This window comes from Oncorhynchus clarkii, chromosome 32, assembly GCF_045791955.1.
Source record: "Oncorhynchus clarkii lewisi isolate Uvic-CL-2024 chromosome 32, UVic_Ocla_1.0, whole genome shotgun sequence".
Classification (NCBI taxonomy): domain Eukaryota; kingdom Metazoa; phylum Chordata; class Actinopteri; order Salmoniformes; family Salmonidae; genus Oncorhynchus; species Oncorhynchus clarkii.
The window spans coordinates 15,709,544-15,727,906 of record NC_092178.1 but is presented as its reverse complement, the minus strand read 5'-3'; the positions used below and the strand labels follow the sequence as shown (position 1 = coordinate 15,727,906).

Below are 18,363 nucleotides of genomic sequence, written 5' to 3'. Positions count from 1 at the left end.
AGATCTGTCTGTGTCTGCACTCTTTGAAAAAAAGGTAATATCTAGAACATAAAAGGGTTCTTTGGCTGTCCCCATAGGAGAACACTTTGAAGAACCCTTTTTGGTTCGCGGTAGAACACTTTTGAGTTCCATGTAGAACCCTTTCCACAGAGGGTTCTACATGAAAGCCAAAAGAGTTCTACCTGAAACCACAAAGGGTTCTGTTATGCGGTGTTCATCTAAATCCCCACTGTGGCTGGCAGCCGCTGCTGTGACTGCAGACAACAATACAGCTGGGTCTCCTACACAAAGCACACCTCTCCCACCCCTAAAACTCACCCGTCCATCCCACCAAACCCACTCCTCCATCCCACCCAAACCCACCCACCCATCCATCCCACCAAACCCACTCCTCCATCCCACCCAAACCCACCCATCCATCCCACCAAACCCACTCCTCCATCCCACCCAAACCCACCCATCCATCCCACCAAACCCACCCCTCCATCCCACCAAACCCACCCAAACCCACCCATCCATCCCACCAAACCCACTCCTCCATCCCATCCAAACCCACCCATCCATCCCACCAAACCCACCCATCCACCCCACCCAAACACACCCCCCCATCCCACCAAAACTCATCCGTCCGTCCCGCCAAACCCACCCCTCCATCCCACCAAAACCACCCCTCCATCCCACCAAAACCACCCCTCCATCCCACCAAACCCACCCCTTTGTCCCACCAAACCCACCAAAACCCACCCCTCCAGCCCACCAAAACCCAATCCTCCATCCCACCAAAACCCACCCTCCAGCCCACAAAACCACCCCTCCATCCCACCAAAATCCACCCCTCCATCCCACCAAACCACCCCTCCATCCCACCAGAACCACCCCTCCATCCCAACAAACCAAACCTACCCCTCCATCCCACCGAAACCAACCCTCCATCCCACCAGAACCACCCCATCAAACCCACCCACCCCTCCATCCCACCCACTTTTTACTGGTGTGATTCTCTCTGGAGGTTCAGGGGTTTTACTGGTGTGATTCTCTGGAGGTACAGGGGTTTTACTGGTGTGATTCTCTGGAGGTTCAGGGGTTTTACTAGTGTGATTCTCTCTGGGGGTACAGTGGTTTTACTGGTGTGATTCTCTCTGGAGGTTCAGGGGTTTTACTGGTGTGATTCTCTCTGGAGGTTCAGGGGTTTTACAGGTGTGATTCTCTCTGGGGGTACAGGGGTTTTACTGGTGTAATTCTCTCTGGGGGTTCAGGGGTTTTACTGGTGTGATTCTCTCTGGAGGTTCAGGGGTTTTACTGGTGTGATTCTCTGGAGGTACAGGGTTTTACTGGTGTGATTCTCTGGAGGTTCAGGGGTTTTACTGGTGTGATTCTCTCTGGGGGTGCAGGGGTTTTACTGGTGTGATTTTCTCTGGGGGTACAGGGGTTTTACTGGTGTGATTCTCTGGAGGTTCAGGGGTTTTACTGGTGTGATTCTCTCTGGGGGTGCAGGGGTTTTACTGGTGTGATTTTCTCTGGGGGTACAGGGGTTTTACTGGTGTGATTATCTGGAGGATCAGGGCTTTTACTGGTGTGATTCTCTCTGGGGGTACAGGGGTTTTACTGGTGTGATTCTCTGGAGGTTCAGGGGTTTTACTGGTGTGATTCTCTGGAGGTTCAGGGGTTTTACTAGTGTGATTCTCTCTGGGGGTACAGTGGTTTTACTGGTGTGATTCTCTCTGGAGGTTCAGGGGTTTTACTGGTGTGATTCTCTCTGGAGGTTCAGGGGTTTTACAGGTGTGATTCTCTCTGGGGGTACATGGGTTTTACTGGTGTAATTCTCTCTGGGGGTTCAGGGGTTTTACTGGTGTGATTCTCTCTGGAGGTTCAGGGGTTTTACTGGTGTGATTCTCTGGAGGTACAGGGTTTTACTGGTGTGATTCTCTGGAGGTTCAGGGGTTTTACTGGTGTGATTCTCTCTGGGGGTGCAGGGGTTTTACTGGTGTGATTTTCTCTGGGGGTACAGGGGTTTTACTGGTGTGATTATCTGGAGGATCAGGGATTTTACTGGTGTGATTCTCTCTGGGGGTACAGGGGTTTTACTGGTGTGATTCTCTGGAGGTTCAGGGGTTTTACTGGTGTGATTCTCTCTGGAGGTTCAGGGGTTTTACTGGTGTGATTCTCTGGAGGTTCAGGGGTTTTACCGGTGTGATTCTCTCTGGAGGTTCAATGGTTTTACTGGTGTGATTCTCTCTTGAGGTTCAGGGGTTTTACTGGTGTGATTCTCTGGAGGTTCAGGGGTTTTACTGGTGTGATTCTCTCTGGGGGTTCAGGGGTTTTACTGGTGTGATTCTCTCTGGAGGTTCAGGGGTTTTACTGGTGTGATTCTCTGGAGGTTCAGGGGTTTTACTGGTGTGATTCTCTCTGGAGGTTCAGGGGTTTTACTGCTGTGATTCTCTCTGGGGTACAGGGTTTTACTGGTGTGATTCTCTCTGGAGGTTCAGGGGTTTTACTGGTGTGATTCTCTGGAGGTTCAGGGGTTTTACTGGTGTGATTCTCTCTGGGGGTGCAGGGGATTTACTGGTGTGATTCTCTCTGGGGGTACAGGGGTTTTACTGGTGTGATTCTCTGGAGGATCAGGAGTTTTCCTGGTGTGATTCTCTCTGGGGGTACAGGGGTTTTACTGGTGTGATTCTCTGGAGGTTCAGGGGTTTTACTGGTATGAATCTCTCTGGGGGTTCAGGGGTTTTACTGGTGTGATTCTCGCTGGAGGTACAGGGTTTTACTGGTGTGATTCTCTCTGGAGGTTCAGGGATTTTACTGGTGTGATTCTCTGGAGGTTCAGGGGTTTTACTGGTGTGATTCTCTCTGGGGGTACAGGGTTTTACTGGTGTGGTTCTCTCTGGGGGTTCAGGGGTTTTACTGGTTTGATTCTCTCTGGAGGTACAGGGGTTTTACTGGTGTGATTCTCTCTGGGGGTACAGGGGTTTTACTGGTGTTATTCTCTCTGGGGGTACAGGGGTTTTACTGGTGTGATTCTCTCTGGAGGTTCAGGGGTTTTACTGGTGTGATTCTCTCTGGAGGTTCAGGGGTTTTACTGGTGTGATTCTCTGGAGGTTCAGGGGTTTTACTGGTGTGATTCTCTGGAGGTTCAGGGGTTTTACTGGTGTGATTCTCTCTGGGGGTACAGGGGTTTTACTGGTGTGATTCTCTCTTGAGGTTCAGGGGTTTTACTGCTGTGATTCTCTCTGGAGGTACAGGGTTTTACTGGTGTGGTTCTCTCTGGAGGTACAGGGGTTTTACTGGTGTGATTCTCTCTGGAGGTTCAGGGGTTTTACTGGTGTGATTCTCTCTGGAGGTTCAGGGGTTTTACTGGTGTGATTCTCTGGAGGTTCAGGGGTTTTACTGGTGTGATTCTCTCTGGGGGTACAGGGGTTTTACTGGTGTGATTCTCTCTGGAGGTTCAGGGGTTTTACTGCTGTGATTCTCTCTGGAGGTACAGGGTTTTACTGGTGTGGTTCTCTCTGGAGGTACAGGGGTTTTACTGGTGTGATTCTCTCTGGAGGTACAGGGGATTTACTGGTGTGATTCTCTCTGGGGGTACAGGGGTTTTACTGGTGTGATTCTCTCTGGGGGTACAGGGGTTTTACTGGTGTGATTCTCTGGAGGTACAGGGTTTTACTGGTGTGATTCTCTGGAGGTTCAGGGGTTTTACTGGTGTGATTCTCTCTGGGGGTGCAGGGGTTTTACTGGTGTGATTTTCTCTGGGGGTACAGGGGTTTTACTGGTGTGATTATCTGGAGGATCAGGGTTTTACTGGTGTGATTCTCTGGGGGTTCAGGGGTTTTACTGGTGTGATTCTCTCTGGGGGTGCAGGGGTTTTACTGGTGTGATTTTCTCTGGGGGTACAGGGGTTTTACTGGTGTGATTCTCTGGAGGTTCAGGGGTTTTACTGGTGTGATTCTCTCTGGGGGTGCAGGGGTTTTACTGGTGTGATTTTCTCTGGGGGTACAGGGGTTTTACTGGTGTGATTATCTGGAGGATCAGGGATTTTACTGGTGTGATTCTCTCTGGGGGTACAGGGGTTTTACTGGTGTGATTCTCTGGAGGTTCAGGGGTTTTACGGGTGTGATTCTCTGGAGGTTCAGGGGTTTTACTAGTGTGATTCTCTCTGGGGGTACAGTGGTTTTACTGGTGTGATTCTCTCTGGAGGTTCAGGGGTTTTACTGGTGTGATTCTCTCTGGAGGTTCAGGGGTTTTACAGGTGTGATTCTCTCTGGGGGTACAGGGGTTTTACTGGTGTAATTCTCTCTGGGGGTTCAGGGGTTTTACTGGTGTGATTCTCTCTGGAGGTTCAGGGGTTTTACTGGTGTGATTCTCTGGAGGTACAGGGTTTTACTGGTGTGATTCTCTGGAGGTTCAGGGGTTTTACTGGTGTGATTCTCTCTGGGGGTGCAGGGGTTTTACTGGTGTGATTTTCTCTGGGGGTACAGGGGTTTTACTGGTGTGATTATCTGGAGGATCAGGGATTTTACTGGTGTGATTCTCTCTGGGGGTACAGGGGTTTTACTGGTGTGATTCTCTGGAGGTTCAGGGGTTTTACTGGTGTGATTCTCTCTGGAGGTTCAGGGGTTTTACTGGTGTGATTCTCTGGAGGTTCAGGGGTTTTACCGGTGTGATTCTCTCTGGAGGTTCAGGGGTTTTACTGGTGTGATTCTCTCTTGAGGTTCAGGGGTTTTACTGGTGTGATTCTCTGGAGGTTCAGGGGTTTTACTGGTGTGATTCTCTCTGGGGGTTCAGGGGTTTTACTGGTGTGATTCTCTCTGGAGGTTCAGGGGTTTTACTGGTGTGATTCTCTGGAGGTTCAGGGGTTTTACTGGTGTGATTCTCTCTGGAGGTTCAGGGGTTTTACTGCTGTGATTCTCTCTGGGGTACAGGGTTTTACTGGTGTGATTCTCTCTGGAGGTTCAGGGGTTTTACTGGTGTGATTCTCTGGAGGTTCAGGGGTTTTACTGGTGTGATTCTCTCTGGGGGTGCAGGGGATTTACTGGTGTGATTCTCTCTGGGGGTACAGGGGTTTTACTGGTGTGATTCTCTGGAGGATCAGGAGTTTTCCTGGTGTGATTCTCTCTGGGGGTACAGGGGTTTTACTGGTGTGATTCTCTTGAGGTTCAGGGGTTTTACTGGTATGAATCTCTCTGGGGGTTCAGGGGTTTTACTGGTGTGATTCTCGCTGGAGGTACAGGGTTTTACTGGTGTGATTCTCTCTGGAGGTTCAGGGATTTTACTGGTGTGATTCTCTGGAGGTTCAGGGGTTTTACTGGTGTGATTCTCTCTGGGGGTACAGGGTTTTACTGGTGTGGTTCTCTCTGGGGGTTCAGGGGTTTTACTGGTTTGATTCTCTCTGGAGGTACAGGGGTTTTACTGGTGTGATTCTCTCTGGGGGTACAGGGGTTTTACTGGTGTTATTCTCTCTGGGGGTACAGGGGTTTTACTGGTGTGATTCTCTCTGGAGGTTCAGGGGTTTTACTGGTGTGATTCTCTCTGGAGGTTCAGGGGTTTTACTGGTGTTATTCTCTGGAGGTTCAGGGGTTTTACTGGTGTGATTCTCTGGAGGTTCAGGGGTTTTACTGGTGTGATTCTCTCTGGGGGTACAGGGGTTTTACTGGTGTGATTCTCTCTTGAGGTTCAGGGGTTTTACTGCTGTGATTCTCTCTGGAGGTACAGGGTTTTACTGGTGTAGTTCTCTCTGGAGGTACAGGGGTTTTACTGGTGTGATTCTCTCTGGAGGTACAGGGGTTTTACTGGTGTGATTCTCTCTGGAGGTTCAGGGGTTTTACTGGTGTGATTCTCTCTGGAGGTTCAGGGGTTTTACTGGTGTGATTCTCTGGAGGTTCAGGGGTTTTACTGGTGTGATTCTCTCTGGGGGTACAGGGGTTTTACTGGTGTGATTCTCTCTGGAGGTTCAGGGGTTTTACTGCTGTGATTCTCTCTGGAGGTACAGGGTTTTACTGGTGTGGTTCTCTCTGGAGGTACAGGGGTTTTACTGGTGTGATTCTCTCTGGAGGTACAGGGGTTTTACTGGTGTGATTCTCTCTGGGGGTACAGGGGTTTTACTGGTGTTATTCTCTCTGGGGGTACAGGGGTTTTACTGGTGTGATTCTTTCTGGAGGTTCAGGGGTTTTACTGGTGTGATTCTCTGGAGGTTCAGGGGTTTTACTGGTGTGATTCTCTCTGGGGGTTCAGGGGTTTTACTGGTGTGATTCTCTCTGGGGGTACAGGGTTTTACTGGTGTGATTCTCTCTGAGGATTCAGGGGTTTTACATGTGTGATTCTCTCTGGGTGTACAGGGTTTTACTGGTGTGATTCTCTCTGGGGGTTCAGGGGTTTTACTGGTGTGATTCTCTCTGGGGGTTCATGGGTTTTACTGGTGTGATTCTCTCTGGGGGTTCAGGGGTTTAGTAACTCTGGCACTCTGTTTGTAGTTGTTTGTCCCAATCTGTTGTTCCCAACCTATTTTCACACTGTTTTTGTATCTCAATGTTTGATATGTGTTTTCTCTACTAACCCATATCTCTTTTCCCTAGTTCTACAGAGCCCTCCACTGAGAATAGCCCAGAGAGGCTCAAGGCCAAGGTATGTGTGTGAAGAGAAACCCAAACTGTGCGTCTGTAGTGGTACTAGACTAGCCAGGTCCCATGATGTACATACAGTAACTCTTCTGTCGTTGTGTAGATGATAGGCTGATGTTTGGCTTCAGCACAGACAGTATGGTTACCAGGCTAGTACTGGACCATGTGAGTTTAAACTATTGACATTGATTAAATACTGTAGACTCTGGTTGTGTCCAAAATTGCACCCTCTCCCCTACATAGTGCCCTGGTCAAACATAGTGTACTATGTAGGGGAGAGGGTGCTATTTGGGAAACCAACATTGATTCAAAACTGTTGGCACGGTGATCAGAATCAGGGCATCTACATGATAATACGTATTGACAGTGCTCACTGATGTGTTCTAATGCAGATAATACCTAAAGGCTATTTATTGTGTTGCATATTGTTTGTTCACGTTGCATTGATTTAACCTGTGTCTGGTTTTGATGCGTTTAACATAAATCTCTTACTTGGCCCCACTTCTTCTCCTATTCATATGACTTGGTATTGTATTTATTCTTGTTTGCTCCAATCATACCCAATCAAACAGAATACGAACAAGTACTGTACATAGCAGGGCATGACACGGTCTAATTAGCCTATTCATATTGTACTTCATCAAAGTTAATTTCAGTAATTTACACAAATATAGATGTTGGATTAGACTGAAGTGAATTAAATCCAATGGAAATCTGAACAGTAATGAATCATTCATAATTTCTTCAAGAATGTGAATCAGCATTTATTTTGTTATTTTCATTTCAGAGGTTAGGTTTTTGCGTAACAGCATTTCTCTTTCAATCACTGGCTGTTTGATTTGTCCATAGTAATGGGGAAATCACTTCAATATAATACCACATTTTTTGCATAGTATCTAGTCTTTCATCCTTGATACATAACCTTAAGGCAGAGATCGGCAACAGTCGGCCCGTGGGCCAAAACCGGCCCGCAAGTGATTTTGTTTTGCCCCCCAAAGTTTATAGTAAAATAAATACTTTAAAATCAGCTGGAATTCAGCTTAAAATGTGTTTAATTTAGGAAATCTGTTCCCAAGTATTCAAGTATTTATTTTTGAAATACAATCTCTTTCTGGGCTTAGTTGTGGTCAATTTGTAGTGTACAAATTGTTATAATTATTTCCTGGCCATCCCCACCAACAAAAGTCATCCCGGGGCTGAATCTAGCTGCCTACCGCTCCCCTAAGGTGAGGTTCAAGTGATGTATCTCTCTCTCTTCTCACAAACCTCAAGGCTGCACAACAGGGAATCACTAATGGATGGTGTGCATCTGGCTCAAGCTTTTCACCCCAAAAAAGCAGCTAGTTACTGAGCTCAGTGGATCCAATCTGGCCACAGACAAGAGAATCAGACATACTTACAGTACCTCAAATCACAAGGAGGGTTATGTTTGTGCAGACATCTAATGAAGGCTAACGCTGACACCATGTTGACTAAGGAAAGCCCACCTTGGGCGGAAGGTAGGTAGGTCTGGCCAGCTGTAAGCTTCAGAGATTAAGATGCCCCCAGTCTGTCTGCCAGACAGAGTTTATTATTGTTATCACTGGGGACAGGGAGAACTACTGAGGTCTCGCAGGTAAACACACACATAAACACACATGCATGCGCACATGCCTGTTCGTCACACACACACACACTCACACATGCACATACACAGACCGACATATGCGCATACACACACACTCACCCACACTCTCTCTCACACACACTGCTGAGAGAAGATGACTCAGTTCAGCTACAGATCCCCAAACAACAACTCAAACCACAGTAAAATTGCTTAATAATGCAGTATAATATCAAAGTTATATTTCATTACGTCACATCATTGAATAATACAATATGTCTCTGAATTAGCGATAAGTCCACAGAATATGTATGTAACAGTCCGTCCTGTCTAGTCCATCTATTCATTTTGTAATCAGCAGCAAATTACATCAACAATGGAATTTAGTTGCTTTGGATTAAAAACATCACACAACAAAAATGAATTTCTGTGTGTTGAGAGGGGAATACAATATGTGAGATGGGCTCCTGAGTGGTGCAGCGGTCTAAGGCACTGCATCTCCATGCTAGAGGTGTCACTACAGACTTTGGTTCGATTCCAGGCTGTATCACAACCGGACGTGAATGGGAGTCCCATAGGGCGGCGCCCAGGTTTGGCCAGGGTAGGCCGTCATTGTAAATAAGAATTTGTTGTTAACTGACTTGCCTAGTTAAATAAAGGTAAAAACAAAAAGTCTGGGCATGAAATGGCCCACAAACTGTTGACCAGGGCCCATAGGGCACTATATAGGGAATAGGATGCCATTTTGGATGTAAACAATGTTTTGACTAAGGACTAATAGACTTCTGCATGGTGTTGTTCTCCATAGGTTCCTGTGGTGAAGGATGATCTGAGTGTCAGCAGTAGCAGCTCAGTGGAGGTCAGTGGTCTGCTGACTGAAGCCAAGATGTCCGGTCGCTCACACACCCTGGTGCTCTCCTCAGACGAGGTGAGAAACAAAGATTTGATCTCACATAAAGTTTCAACCCAGTATCAACAAGCAGTAGTTATTGAACTATATTTGAAGTGCTTATATTTCACCACATAGTGCTCCTGCCATGCCAAGTGTCCGGACTGTGTAACAATGGTGTTCGAATGACCTGTTTCCTTCCTTACAATTCCTTACAACTTATATTACATTTAACTAACTTTGATGTAAGCAACGGTAGGTTCACTATTCAGCCATTTTGTATCTTGTATGTACCCTGTAGCAGGGTCTCCCAAACTCGGTCCTGGGACCCCCCTGGGTGCATGTTTTGTTTCTTTCCTAGCACTACACAGCTGATTGAAATAATCTAAGCTTGATGATGAGTTGGTTATTTGAATCAGCTGTGTAGTGCTAGGACAAAAAAACTAAACATGCACCCAGGGGGCCCAGGACAGAGTTTGGCAGACCCTGCCCTGTAGGCCTGTAAAAAGGGCATCATTGCGAGCTACTGTGTTTTTGTATTGACTGGCCTCTCCTGTCCCGTTGTCCCCCGTGCTGCCATGTTCAGAGTCTGGATATGATAGATGAGGAGGTAGGATCTGGCTCTGAACGGCTAAAAGGAAATGTGTTTACATCACACGCCTCCATCCATCAATAATTCTCATATTGTTTTAACATACCGGTAGATACTCCAAAACCTTGGGACTGCATGTTTCTTATGTGATGTTCAGTCTTCAGCATGCTGTCAACACCTATTCTAAACATTTCGAAATTATTCATTTTAAATCACCCATCACTATGTGTTCGCTCTCGTCACTTCATGTGGAGAGAGAAATAATTGTTTAAGAAAGCTTGGATCTTTGTATACCTCCAAACGTGTGTGTGTGTGTGTATCTAGATCCTAGATGGGGGCCAGTGCCCCAAGCAGCACCAGTGGCAGAACCTCATTGTGACAGAGTGGACCTCCCAGCAGGTGTCCCGCTGGCTCATGGGACTAAACCTGGAGCAGTACATCCCAGATTTCATGGCCAAGAACGTAGACGGAGACCAGCTACTGCAGCTGGACAGTACTGAGCTCAAGGTAAAGAGCTGAAACCTGTGTAAATGTGCATATCCAGCTGTGTTAGTTACTTTGGGATTCAATCTGAGGTGCGCTATAGGGCACCACACTATACAGTTGACCCTGAAGCTTTGGGCCAAAGATATTAACTGTAAAAAAACAGGCTAAAATTGTTACAGCTCGTGATGTATTTTATTAGACCCTAGCTGCATTCCCTGCATGTGTATCTCTTCACTCACATCCCCCCCCGATCTCTGACCCTTGCCCTGTGTGTGTGTGTTGGTGTACAGACCCTTGGCGTTGCCTCCTCCCAGGACCGGGCTCTGATCAAGAAGAAGGCAAAGGACCTCAAGGTCCTGATGGAGAAGGCTCGGAGGAACCAGGAGAAACTGGACAAACAGCGAGAGAAGCTCCGTAAGAAAGAGCTGGAGCAGCAACAGAAACAGGCCCACGAACCCAGCAGCAAGGGCCACTCCGAGACAGCAGGGGGCGCAGCAAAGTAACCCACGGCTTTAAGACCTACCTCTCCTTGTCTGTCTACCAACAACCACTACAAAGTAGCATCTCCAGGGATAGAAACAGTCACCAGAACCACTGAGCTAAAATATCAGATGTATTATGTGATATGTCAATTGATATAACCAGAGATACTTTTAAGGAGGAGATGGGGAAACTCCAGTGGAATCGTATTAATGCTCATTGTGTACGTTGCCCATGTGTCGTCAATGGGCTCGTGGTGCATTCTCGGGGCGATTCTGGGACAAGGAGAGCTCAATTGGGTGCTGGGTCAAAAACCCAACATTGCAAATCTTTTCCCGAGATGTGAGATAATTAACTTGTTCTGTGTAATATCGTATAGCTTTGGAATCGTGACATTACGTACTTTTGAGGAAGATAGGCAGGTTTCTCGATTCATACCCTGACTTTGAGAATTGCGTGATGATTTGCTTAGCAACAGCGTGATGCAGCATGACAACGTGAATGCGATTGGTTAACAGTCTGCTGTTATACGTTCCTCCATTCATAGCCCAATGCGATTCCCATCTCCTCCTTTCTGTAATATCTCTAGTATAACACCTAACAGGACTTGAGTTCAGGCTGTGGAGTTCAGTGAACTACTATTGGAGGCTGTAGCGCTGGAGGCCGTCACGCTACTGTACCACCGAACAAATACCAAAATGACCAGACAGTTGGATAGTAAAGATGCTGCCCACCCACCTGCCTACCTTTCATCTCATTGTACATCCTCGTAGTGCAGCGTTTCCCAAACTCAGTCCTACGGATCCCACGGGGTGCACATTTTGTTTTTTGCCCTAACACTACACAGCTGATTCCAATAATCAAAGCTTGATGATTTCGTTGAAACCAAAACGTGCACCCCTTGGGGTCCTGAGGACCATGTTTTGGAAACACTGTCATAGTGTTTCCAAACCTCCACCTCCATTACATATTATTTATTTTACTGTAATTCAGGTTTATTTATTCATTCGGAAAACAGAAACCCCCAAATATATCAGCTTCACACCCATCTGTGTTCCTCCTCTTTTTATGATGTGTTATATAAAACACCTTTAGACATCATGACAATGTACATATATGATCATATAGAGAAGTCTAATGTGCCATTTTTTAGCAAATGAACATGTGCAGATAGATCGATGGATTTATGGAATCTGAATCTTCCCATCATAGTTCTGATGAAGCACATACTCTACAAATGACCTGTGTAGGGGATAGTGAATGCAATACCCAGATCTCACCACTAGGTGGGGCAACCAACACCTAGATCTCACCGCTAGGGGTCAGGGCTGTGTGGTGGATGATGGGGCAATACCCAGATCTAACCACTAGGTGGGGCAATACCTAGATCTCACCATTAGGGGTCAGGTCTGTGTAGTGGATGGTGGGGCAATATCCAGATCTCACCACTCTAGGGGTCAGGCCTGCTCCTTGACTCCTACTACTTGAGAATGATGGCAACACTGGAGCTACTCAAGAGGAACTGAAGTCTATTGAATAGACAAGTTTTACTGGAATAAGAACCAAGTTTGTGGGAGGAAAAAGTATTTATACTCCTTACTGGAACTACAATGGAGATCTCAACACTGGAATTCCAACTACTGTATGAACTAAACTATTTAGTTTGCTAACAGTAAACTGGCCTCTGCATCGCGTTAGAGCACTTCACACTATGAATGACTAAGGACTTAGTGAGTGGACTGATTCCACTTAGTGTGAAGTGAACAGTTCCATGAATTTGTAACATACCAGACCCTGCTCCAAAAACAGGACGATGACATTTCAAAGAGAACATAGTTTCATCAACCTGTTTTCAACCTCTTTCTGATACTCTCTAAATCGGGTTCTCAAAGTGGGGTTGCGGAGGTACAGTAAGGTTTAAGAGGACAGATCTAAAATATATACAGTACCTGTCAAAAGTTTGGACACACCTTACCAAATAGGGCTATATTCTGTATACCCCCCTACAAATGTCCCAAAACAACTGATTGGCTTAAACGCATGAAGAAGGAAAGAAATTCCACAAATGATCTTTTAACACGGCACACCTGTTAATTGAAATGCATTCCAGGTGACTACCTCGTGAAGCTGTTTGAGAGAATGCTGGAATCATCATTTGTTCATGTTTACATACATTGTATAGCCATTGAAATGTCTCCATGATGGTGATGCTGCTGTTGTAATGGAGTAATGTGGGGTAGGTGCAACATAAGACAAAACAATTACAAAGCTTTGAGTGAGAGGACTAACCGGTGTCTCCAAGTGGACACACACCTCTCTGAAGTGTTCACAGTTCCTAAGTAATTCCAATGCACTTTTATGACTCAAAAAGTCTTCAACTATAAGGTAGGGCGTTCAGCCACTCTGCCCAGAAAACGTGCTTTGGTGATGAAATGTCACTTCCTTATGTTACATAATACATTTGTACCAAGACAAATATGATTATTCATGTTCTGAATCTTTCAGTGGGGTCTTTCTCTAACATATCAAAGAGGTTGGATTTCATAACCTAACACATCTGTCAATAAACACCGAGCTCTGTTGACACAGCGGTGCAGGTTTCTCATAACAACTTTTTAGGATTTTACATTTTGTGGTTGTCTTCGTCAAAGTTGTTTCAGCGGGTTGCAAAAAGTTAAATTGGCGTGACGCGAACTGAATTAAATGTAAAGTAAAAAGCTTGATGTATGCTCGGCGCTCCGTTGACATTTCAAAGATATACGATTGTTTTTTAGAGAAATCTACTAAAACCAAGAATTAATATGAAAAGTCTATAATAAAATATGAAAATACTACATGTTATGTTTCAAAATCGATATCCATCTGACTTCTATATTGTTTTATGTCCCGATGTTTCGAGAAGAAAGATGAGTTCAACGGGAAAGTGAGTTTGTCAAGTAGACAGTAGCCTTCATTTTTGCACAGAATCCAGCCGAGCTGATGTGATGCAATTTTCCAGATTTTGTCAAACTTTTTTTCTCTGGCCTCCATTGATTTGAGTCACCGCAATTCTGGACATCCTACGTGGGTAAAAACTCCAATAACTTCTTAGAGGATTATCTATACATTTACACATTATATATCCAGTGTTCAAAATATGCCTTTTTAATTGGACACCCTATATAACGTTCTTTGTTTTGCTCTCCTACCTGTGCAAGAGGAACTAGAGCAAGCACACTTGTTTCGTTTGGAACATATCCCTGCATCCGGCCCTCGCAGAATTACTGTTTACGCAATCCAAAAACGGTCCATAAATCGCAATCTGGGTCAAGTGGGCATAATTTGAAAGCCTGTTCTATTGCCAGCATGACTAGCTAAATTATGAAATGCGACATTACAGTGTTAGGCTTTCACAATGCAATTCAGGGACACAGATCAGCATTTTGGTGCACATAGAAAGGGGTTGTGTGCATTCAGGTGCCTGTGCTGCGGTACATTTACTTCACAACAGACAAACATAGGCTCATTCTGTTCAGGACAACCCAGGGTATAACGCCATGTCATCTTGTAACCGTACATCAAACATAGTGATCATAAACATTGACACTGTATATGTCTTGAGTTTTATGATATGGAAATGTGAAGTGCACATTTAGACTCACAGGTGTTTGGCTTGCTTGTTTGACATCAAGGCAGTATTTATAATCCTCAATGTGTCATCTTTCAGAATACATAGAGTTCTCTTAATTTACAGCATTTCCCTCTCTCGGACAAAAACGTTGCCCAATTAGCTGCAGGGACGGGGCACGAGTTAGGACACCTGTCAAACCCATACAGAGCTGTGAAGTGTAGAGCCGGAGGTCTGACATCATGTATAGCATGTTACTGTACAGCCACTGCGTTCCAATTTAGGCATTTATCAGCGCCCAAATCTGCCATTTTCAACCCATATGGGGGTTAAAAGTATAGTTCACTCTCCCCAAAAAATACATAATCATCATCACGTTTTTTTCTCTTTACTGAAAGTGCTCTATCTTAACTTGACTGCTGAGTGAACTACCCTTTTAAAGGCAAGTGCTCTATCTTAACTTGACTGCTGAGTGAACTACCCTTTTAAAGGCAATTGTGTTGTGTGTTGGTGGATGTGATAAGAGCCAGAAATATGATACCTCCATGCAATGCCACTTAGATCACACTGGTATTAATGTTTATATGGTATGATTTATTATTTTATGTTAAAAACAAGGCATCTTGTATATCGTTTATAATAGCTTATGCAACATTAGTGTATTAACGCATCATTATAATATCAAGTAATTGTATGATTACCCTTTTGCCAAAAAGTTCTAAAACAAATGTTCATAAAGTGTTGTAAAAAGGAAAATGATGATCATCAAATCGAGTGATTACCAATGATTGAAGTTTGTATATTAACCTGATTTTAAATTGCATAACCTGAGCAAATCTCCCTCCTCTTCCATTGTTATTGTAGTTGCGGCATCCTTTCTCTCAATCTAGTCCAGTACTACTCTTATAACAGAGCGTCTGGTCTTATGACGAAACACTACTCCAACCTATTCCCAACGCTCACCTGCCCAGTCTACTGTTGGACAGCACTCTATGACTTTTGTATGTACAGTAAAAGTTGAAAGCAATATGCTGTATTATCCCTGAAGAAGCCTTGTTTTCTACTGCGTCAGTGTGCAGCTTGTGTACAGTTTGTGTGGGGCTGAGGGGGTGTTGATCTGTCCATGAGAATGTTCTGAGAGATAACCATGACTGCTAGGCTAGCTGCATTAGTTCACAAAAAAAGGCTGTGCTTCTTTTTCCCCTCTTTTTTCTAATTTTCTTTGCTCTCCCTCTTTTGCATTTTGAAAAGTTGAATCTGTCACACTGAATAAAATGGAACAGAGTCACTGTCATTGTTCTATCTTTTTCCATTTCCTCTTTTTTACTGTGTTTAGCCTCGTGCAGTCGTCCCGTTATTCATGTTGGAACCGTACTATGAAACCCTGTACAAAAAAACAACATGTTGAAGGTAAAGCTTTTACATATTTTTCTCATGTCCCTTCCTAGCTCTGGTCCAGGGCGATAGTGCACGTTCCTCTAGTCTAGTACACTCGGAGGCAACTCGTCGTTGTTGTCATAGCGTGATGGACCAGAGCTAGTCCTGTAGCTGTTTGAAGAACCCCAGGATGTCTGTGTAAGCTTACTACGATGCACCATTTATGACATCATCAGAAGGTGCCTCCATGCCTTTGTGAGGGCAGTAGTAACACCAGGAGAAGAGAAGGAACAGTGAGGAGCTGCTGACCCACAGACAGCAGACTGTTAGGAGGATCAAGGCCGTTTCTTGGAGGCCCTACAGACCAACAACAAAGTGGAGGTCCTGGAGATACTCTACACTGCTGCTAGAGGTGGAGGACAAACACATGGTCCTGGCCTCATACAAGCAAGGCAGGGTTGTGCTAGCTTATGGTTGTCCTAGTCCGTTTTGATTCCAGACTAGGGTTGTGCATGGTAGGAGTATGCAGGAACTAAGGTAAAGGCATGGTTGTGATCAAATTCACGCATGGTAAAGCTGTATCCTACTGACACTGTTGACTGACTAATGTAGGCCTCCATGTGTGGTTGGTTGGGGATTTGATAGATCACACATATCAGCTTGTAAATAGTATGGGCATTGTGTTAACTCTAGCACAGGAGGCTGGTCGCACTTCATTGGGGAGAACGGGCTCTGGTAATGACTGGTGGCTCCATTCCGGCCCTCATTCTTTTATTATTTCACCTTTATTTAACCAGGTAGGCCAGCTGAGAACATAGTTGTCATTTACAACTGCGGCCTGGCCAAGATAAAGGCCATCCTCCCCTCAGCAGCCTTCTGTGGACTCTATACACACCTAATGAACAGTCTCCAACTGCTACATCTGATACTCAGGGCATTGGTAGCAGCTTTGTGGCTACCTTGTTCTTTGCATTTGTTTAGATAGGGTGTGGTGGGTTATTTAACTGTCAACAGTGCTTACACAGGCAAAGAGGAGTACTGTAGGATACCACCCACTGGAGGGCGCTAGACCTCCACCAGACCCACTTAGAGTACACTGAGTAGGATGCTTTTACAGAGATATAAACTGTGAACAGGGAGAGTTTATAGAGTTGGAAAGGGATGTAAAGATGATAGACTTCTTGTTGTCATTCTCCTCATGCATGCAGGTATATTCACTCCTGCACTTTGTGCCACCTTATATAACAATGTAAAGGAACATACAGTTGAAGTCAGAAGTTTATATGCACCTTAGCCAAATACATTTAAACTCAGGTTGTCACAATTCCTGACATTTAATCTGAGTAAAAATTCCCTGTCTTAGGTCAGTTAGGATCACCACTTTATTTTAATAATGTGAAATGTCAGAATAATAGTAGAGAGAATGATTTATTTCACCTTTTATTTCTTTCATCACATTCCCAGTGGGTCAGACGTTTACTTACACTCAATTAGTATTTGGTAGCAATGCCTTTAAATTGTTGAACTTGGGTCAAATGTTTCAGGAATTCCTTCCACAAGCTTCCCACAATAAGTTGGGTGAATTTGGGCCCATTCCTCCTGACAGAGCTGGTGTAACTGAGTCAGTTTGTAGGCCTCCTTGCACGCACACGCTTTTTCAGTTTTGCCCACACATTTTCTATAGGATTGAGGTCAGGGCTTTGTGATGGCCACTCCAATACCTTGACTTTGTTGTTGTTAAGCCATTTTGCCACAACTTTGGAAGTATGCTTGGGGTCATTGTCCATTTGGAAGACCCATTTGCGACCAAGCTTTAAACTGATGTCTTGAGATGTTGCTTTAATATATCCACATTTTGTGAAGTGCACCAGTCCCTCTTGCAGCAAAGCACCCCCACAAAATGATGCTGCCACACCCGTGCTTCACAGTTGGGATGGGGTTCTTCGGCTTGCAAGCCTCCCCCTTTTTCCTCCAAACATAACAATGGTCATTATGGCCAAACAGTTCTATTTTTGTTTCATCAGACCAGAGGACATTTCTCCAAAAAGTATGATCTTTGTGGCTTTTTTATGGTGGTTTTGGAGCAGTGGCTTCTTCCTTGCTGAGCGGTCTTTCAGGTTATGCCAATATAGGACTCGTTTTACTGTGGATATAGATACTTTTGTACCTGTTTCCTCCAGCATCTTCACATTGTCCTTTGCTGTTGTTCTGGGATTGATTTGCACGTTTTGCACCAAAGTACGTTCATCTCTAGGAGACAGAACACGTCTCCTTCCTGAGTGGTATGACGGCTGCATGGTTCCATTGTGTTTATACTTGTGTACTATTGTTTATACAGATGAATGTGGTACCTTCATGCGTTTGGAAATTGCTCCCAAGAATGAACCAGACTTGTGGAGGTCTACAATTTTCTTTCTGAGGTCTTGGCTGATTTCTTTTGATGTTCCCGTGATGTCAAGCAAAGAGGCACTGAGTTTGAAGGTAGGCCTTGAAATACATCCACAGGTACACCTCCAATTGACTCAAATGATGTCAATTAGCCTATCAGAAGCTTCTAAAGCCATGACATCATTTTCTGGAATTTTCCAAGTTGTTTAAAGGCACAGTCAACTTAGTGTATGTAAACTTCTGATCCACTGGAATTGTGATATAGTGAATTATAAGTGAAATAATCTGTCTGTAAACAATTGTTGGAAAAATGACTTGTGTCATGCA

General features: G+C 44.9%; 1 protein-coding gene across 3 annotated transcripts in view; it reads left to right on the top strand.

Moving 5' to 3' along the window:
* The window catches only part of LOC139392286 (neurabin-1-like), a 94,285-nt gene extending 82,573 nt beyond the window's left edge, over window positions 1-11,712 (top strand). For 2 of the 3 annotated variants that reach the window (XM_071140157.1, XM_071140156.1), the window contains exons 15-19: window positions 6,570-6,618; window positions 9,026-9,145; window positions 9,693-9,716; window positions 10,023-10,205; window positions 10,475-10,765. In XM_071140157.1, the coding sequence (XP_070996258.1) occupies window positions 6,570-6,618; window positions 9,026-9,145; window positions 9,693-9,716; window positions 10,023-10,205; window positions 10,475-10,687 (589 nt within the window). In that variant the 3' untranslated portion in view covers window positions 10,688-10,765. Of the gene's footprint in view, window positions 1-6,569; window positions 6,619-9,025; window positions 9,146-9,692; window positions 9,717-10,022; window positions 10,206-10,474 lie in introns of all 3 variants that reach the window. The other variant, XM_071140158.1, reaches the window with a different exon arrangement.
* Window positions 11,713-18,363: the final 6,651 nt, after the last annotated feature.